This window comes from Oncorhynchus gorbuscha, unplaced genomic scaffold, assembly GCF_021184085.1.
Source record: "Oncorhynchus gorbuscha isolate QuinsamMale2020 ecotype Even-year unplaced genomic scaffold, OgorEven_v1.0 Un_scaffold_4626, whole genome shotgun sequence".
NCBI lineage: Eukaryota > Metazoa > Chordata > Actinopteri > Salmoniformes > Salmonidae > Oncorhynchus > Oncorhynchus gorbuscha.
In genome coordinates this window covers 1,154-7,252 of record NW_025745300.1, presented here as the reverse complement: position 1 = coordinate 7,252, position 6,099 = coordinate 1,154, and the positions used below count along the sequence as shown (strand labels likewise).

Below are 6,099 nucleotides of genomic sequence, written 5' to 3'. Positions count from 1 at the left end.
TTCTGGTTTGGGAATGTTTCAACAGTTGCTGTGTGTACGACATCGCCGATGCACTTGCTAATAAACTCACTCACCGAATCAGCGTATTCGTCAATGTTGTTGTTTGACGCAATGCGGAATATATCCCAATCCAGGTGAATGAAGCAATCTTGAAGCGTGGAATCAGATTGGTCGGACCAGCATTGAACAGACCTGAGCGCGGGAGCTTCCTGTTTAAGTCTCTATCTATAGGCAGAGAGCAACAAAATGGAGTCATGGTCAGCTTTTCCAAAAGGAGGGCAAGGGAGGGCCTTATAATCGTCGCGGAAGTTAGAATAACAATGATCCAGGGTTTTACCAGCCCTGGTTGCACAATCAATATGCTGATAGAATTTAGGGAGTCTTGTTTTCAGATTAGCCTTGTTAAAAACCCCTAGCTACAATGAACAGATGTTTGTACAGATGAACGTGGTACCTTCAGGCGTTTGGAAATTGCTCCTAGTCTGGATGAACCAGACTTGTGGAGGTCCCCAAAAAAATTCTGAGGTATTGGCCGATTACTTTAGATTTTCCCATGATGTCCAGCAAAGAGTAACTGAGTTTGAAGGTAGGCCTTGAAATACATCCACAGGTACACCTCAAATTGCTTCAGGCTAATTGACATCATTTGAAGCTTCTAAAGCCATGACATCATTTTCTGGAATTTTCCAAGCTGTTTAAAGGCACAGTCAACTTAGTGTATGTACACTTCTGACCTACTGGAATTGTGATACAGTGAATTATAAGTGAAATAAACTGTCTGTAAACAATTGTTGGAATAACTACTTGTATCATGCAAAAAGAAGATGTCCAAACCAACTTGCCAAAACTATAGTTTGTTAAGAAGACATTTGTGGAGAGGTTGAAAACAGTAATAGCAATACACAAGACTAGACCCGTAAAACAAGTGCACACTGACACGGTAATATGCAAGCCGATACAACAGAGCAACAGAAATTGAATAATAATTGACAAGGACAATGTGGAACAGGGGGCACATATTTACACCTACTTATCAAGGGGAATGGGAACCAGGTGTGTGTAATGAGACAAGACAGTCCGGGGTTGGTGGTAATGATCCATTTCACTGAAGCGGGGCAGCAGGGTAGCCTAGTGGTTAGAGCGTTGGACTAGTAACCGAAAGGTTGCAAGTTCAATCCCCTGAGCTGACAAGGTACAAATCTGTCGTTCTACCCCTGAACAGGCAGTTAACCCACTGTTCCTAGGCCGTCATTGAAAAGAATAATTTGTTCTTAAATTGTTTTTTAAAAAGCCGAGAAAGCTGGTGATGTAGACCTCCAGAGATGGTGAACGGAATGAGCAGCAGTGCCGGTGGAGAGCCAGACCCGGTCTCCAGGCGAGAAAACAGGCGGCTCACTGCGATGGCGGTCGGTCTGTTCCCTGTGCCGACATACGGCCCGCTGGAGATGAGTGTGTGCAGCGTTCCAGATCTCCTCAGCATGTCAAAACCACTCGTCCACTGCAGGGGCCTCGGTCTGCCTCGGATACCAAGGTGCCAGGGCCGGCTGATACCCCAACGTACTCAGCTCAAGGTAGAAAATCGGCCCACTCCCCCAGCCAGTCCTGACAGTAAGATCTCAGCAACATGCCCACTTCCTGATTGACCCTCTCCACCTGCCCATTTGCTTGGGGACGGTACCCGGAGGTGAGACTGACCGTGACCCCCAGGTGTTCCATGAACGCCTTCCATAAGTGTGAGGTGAACTGAGGGCCATGGTCTGACACAATGCACCATGGGATCCAGTACTGCCAGAAGACCTTGAGTAAAAAGATCCTCCGTGGTTTGCATGGCCAACGGAAACCAAGGCAGTGGAAGGAGGCGACAAGCTTTGGAAAACCGGTCCATAATGATGAGAACAGTGGTGTTCCCCTGGGAGGGGGAAGGTCAGTGACAAAGTCCACCAAGCGGTGAGACCAGTTTCAATGTGGAACCGGCAGGGGAAGGCACCTTCCACAAGGGAGGTTTCTGGGCGTCTTCCACTGGGGACAGATGGAGCAGGAAGAGACGTCTCTAGCCAAGGTGGGCCACCAGTACTTCTCAGTTACGCAGGCGATGGTATGGCCTATCCCAGGATGACACAACAACACAGGCACTGTGTGCGCCCAGGTAAGGAGCCGGTCCGGCACACCCATGGACACGTTGTCGCAGTCCTCCGGGCAATGTGCAGGTGCTGTTTCCATATGCAGGATCTGCCATATGTCGGCGTCCATGTCCCACACATTTTATTTGATTTCTACTGAGTGACTGAAACAAGGATGCTATCATTTTCAGACAAACAGATTACTTCCTTCAGCACACTACCACTAATAAAATGTTCAATATATTTCCTTTAACATCCTCTGTGTTGTGTTATTATTGTTTAACCATTGATATGTTCCAGGTCATTTTGAGAACTTAAGGAGCATCAGGTACTGCTGGAATATCTACCAATAGCAGGTCCATCTTTTTGTGCTAAATAACACTGGTCACTGTTCAAAACATTCATAAAGAATATTCTTCACTTTAGATTAGGGGAAAAACAACTTTACTAATGAGTATTAAATGGTAAAAATACATTTATTAAACATCTTTGGAATGATCTTATGAATCATATACTATAAAAGTTGTTTATAATTATGTGAATTACCAGTTAACTAAAATAAATATTGGATTAATGACAAATGGATAAACAATTTACGAATCAAATATGAATTATTTAGTGTGATACCCACTCTTTATATTCCTTCAGAGTAAACAGCATCTGAGAGAGCTGCTCTGGTGTGACCCTTGACCTGGCAGCAGTGATGTAGTGAGAGTAGTGGTACTGTTCATACACCAGTATGTTGACATTGGAGTGTCTGCTGTGGTCTCCTGCACTATTGTGCTGAATAATTCATGTGTAACTGTAGTAGTTATTTATAAATGTGAGAATACCTAGATGAATAACATTACACAAAATGGGGCGTAATATTAAAAAGTGAGCAGAATGTAAATTCCTTACAATGTGTGCCCAATGGGTGTAATACTCTGAAATAAAACTTTTTTTTAAACTTTGCTCTTCAGTCCATCATTTTGGATTTGAGATGAAATGTTTCAATTGATGCGACATGATATAATGTCACTTTTTATTTTAGAGTATTTCCATATATATATATATATATATATATATATGTTTTCCCATTTAGAAATGAAAACATCTTCTGTATCTAGTCCCCCCAATTGAAGAAGTCATAAGTATGTGGACACCTTCACTTGTAGTGTATTAAAGGTTGTAACCCTTTAAATATAATGTTCAGTTAAATTATATATTTAGATATTGGTTCTATTACCCTGTAAGCAGTCTATGAACTGCTCTCATGAGTGACTGCAATCCACACTTTGGTTTTGGTAGTCACTGCCAACAAACAAGAATGTTACCATCCTTCAGCACACTACTACAACAGTGTGACTGTTTTGGAATAAAATGTTCAATACATTTCCTTTAACATCCTTTGTGTTGTGTGCTTATTGTTTAACCATTGATTTGTTCTAGGTCATTTTGAGAACTTAAGGAGCATCAGGTACTGCTGGAATGTCTATCAATAGCATGTCCATCTTTATGTGATAAATTAAACTGGTCACTGTTCAAAACATTTATGAAGAATTAAGAAAGTATGAATAGTCCTCACTTTAGATTAGGGACTGCAACACGACTTGCAGAGAGTCCAAAACTCTCACGACTTACTAATGATTATTAAATGGTTCATAGACATTTATTAAACATCTTATGAATATACGTTATTATACATTATGAATGATTTAGTGTGTTACCCAATCTCCATATTCATTCACACAACAGCTTCTGAGAGAGCTGCTCTGGTGTGACCCCTGACCTTTCAGCAGTGAAGTAGTGAGAGTTTTGGAAGTGTTAATACCCAGTATGTTGAGGTTGAAGTGTCTGCTACAGTCTCCTGGGCTGTTGTGTTGAATAATTAATATATATAATGTAGAAGGTATTTATAAATGTGAGAATACCAAGCTTAGAAACATTTCACAAATGTGGCATTAATATTAAGTGGTGAGCAAACTCTAAATGCCTTACAAATGGTTTATTACTGAATGTTATTATAAAGTGTTACACATAATTGCATTTTCTTACATTTTAAAATCAACTACTTATACAATACACCACTGAGATAGACTGGGACGTTATCTGATAAGCAGTATAGTACATTTCAACTGAACACCACTTGATTAAGACGTTGTGTCACAATTGAGCCACTAGAGGGAGATGTTAAACAACATATAGAAAGACTCATGACGTCCTCGGAATGGACTTTTAGAAAACTTGCATACTATCATTAAGTAACACGGAACAACCACAGCTTTAGGTATTTGGAGTACACAATCCACAATGACTACAATGTATTTTATAAAACAACCTTATGCCTTCTCATGCCTCCTCCAAGTCATTCCATTCCAATTCAGACAAATCATAATGTATCTACACCACATGTATCTATGATGACAATACTGAGAAAAGTAATGTCAGTGTATTGTTTCAAGAAATAAATAATTACAACAATTGTATTACAAAACTATATCAAACCTATGTTGGCCTACCGAGGGAATACAATTATAGGAACTATCAACTCCTTAATTTCAGAGTTAAAATATGTCTACATGTCACTTTGAACCAAGGATAAAAGAAAGCATAAATGATTGGATTAATTAAGGAATTAAAAAGTGGCAGAAAAGTGATGAATAATGATAATAAATTGTCAAATAAAATAGAAAAAAAAAATAAAATAAATAGAGATGGAATCCAACAAATGAGATAGTTGACAACAACAATAGACAGAGTTTTTGCTGCTTTTCTCTCAGACTTATTTGCCTGTACAGTTTTAACACCAGACACCCTGGCAGTCTCTTTTGAAAACACCTTTCTGGCCTGTGATCTGGCCACCACAAAAATGTTCATATAAAGTGTTATAATAATAGAGCACGGGACAACCATTGTAATTACAAATTCAATTATATTAACCCAGGTTATTCCTTCAACAATAAAACATTCTGTCAAACACCTACGCAGTACCTGCATATTTACAACTTTTTTTATAATAACAGCATCATATATGATACAACACCACCAGGTAATGGATATACAACAGACAGTTCTTGTTGTTGTTATTTTAGAGTGGTACAATAAGGGATCACACACAGCAACATAGCGGTCTATAGATATCAAGACCAAATTGCCAAGCGATAAAGAAGTACATAAAAAAGTCATGTAGAAATGAAACGCACAGAAATATTCCCCAAAACCCCAGCATGATTCCATTATTGCTACAATCATTACTGGTATCACAATCAATCCCACCAGGAGATCTGACACAGCCAGAGAGAGGATGAGCAGGTTTGTTGGAGTGTGGAGCTGCTTGAAGTGAGAGATGGAGATGATCACCAGTACGTTCAAAAATACTGTAACTGCTGAAATCAATGAGAAGAAGACGTACAGTGTTATGTAGATAGATGTCGATAGCAAAGCCTTTCTGCAAGAGGAGTTTCCATCTTGAAAACAGTATTTAATATCTTCATGTTTCTCCATTTGTAATAAAAGGTGAAAATGCTGAGGTCCTGCTCCTGCTTGGTCCTGTGTGTGACCCGGTCAGGTCTGCCTTCTGACAAACTCTGAGCTCTGCCTCTCTATTTATCCCTGAGTTACTGACAGCCACTCCCCTCCCCAGGAACTCTCTACACACACACACACACACACACACACACACACACACACACACACACACACACACACACACACACACACACACACACACACACACACACACACACACACACACACACACACACACACACACACACACACACACACACGGTTGGATGAACAAATAATTAATGAAAGCATGATGTAATGTATGACAGGATTGGATGTTGCTGTGCCCAGCGAGCCTGTCCTTCAGCCTTACTGATAGTTGGAGATGAGAGAAATGGTACATTTTCTCCAAATCAATTCAAATGTATTTCTCTCAAGCTCCGATCAGGTGAGTACCTTAGGAGTGAAATGCTTACTTACAAGCCTTTTT

General features: G+C 40.2%; 1 protein-coding gene across 1 annotated transcript; it reads right to left on the bottom strand.

The window, feature by feature from the left end:
• Positions 1–4,151: 4,151 nt before the first annotated feature.
• Positions 4,152–5,658, bottom strand: LOC124018291 (trace amine-associated receptor 13c-like). The gene has a single exon (XM_046333568.1). The coding sequence runs from the start codon at positions 5,604–5,606 to the stop codon at positions 4,647–4,649; it is 960 nt and encodes a 319-aa protein (XP_046189524.1). The 5' UTR covers positions 5,607–5,658; the 3' UTR covers positions 4,152–4,646.
• Between the last annotated feature and the right edge of the window lie 441 nt (positions 5,659–6,099).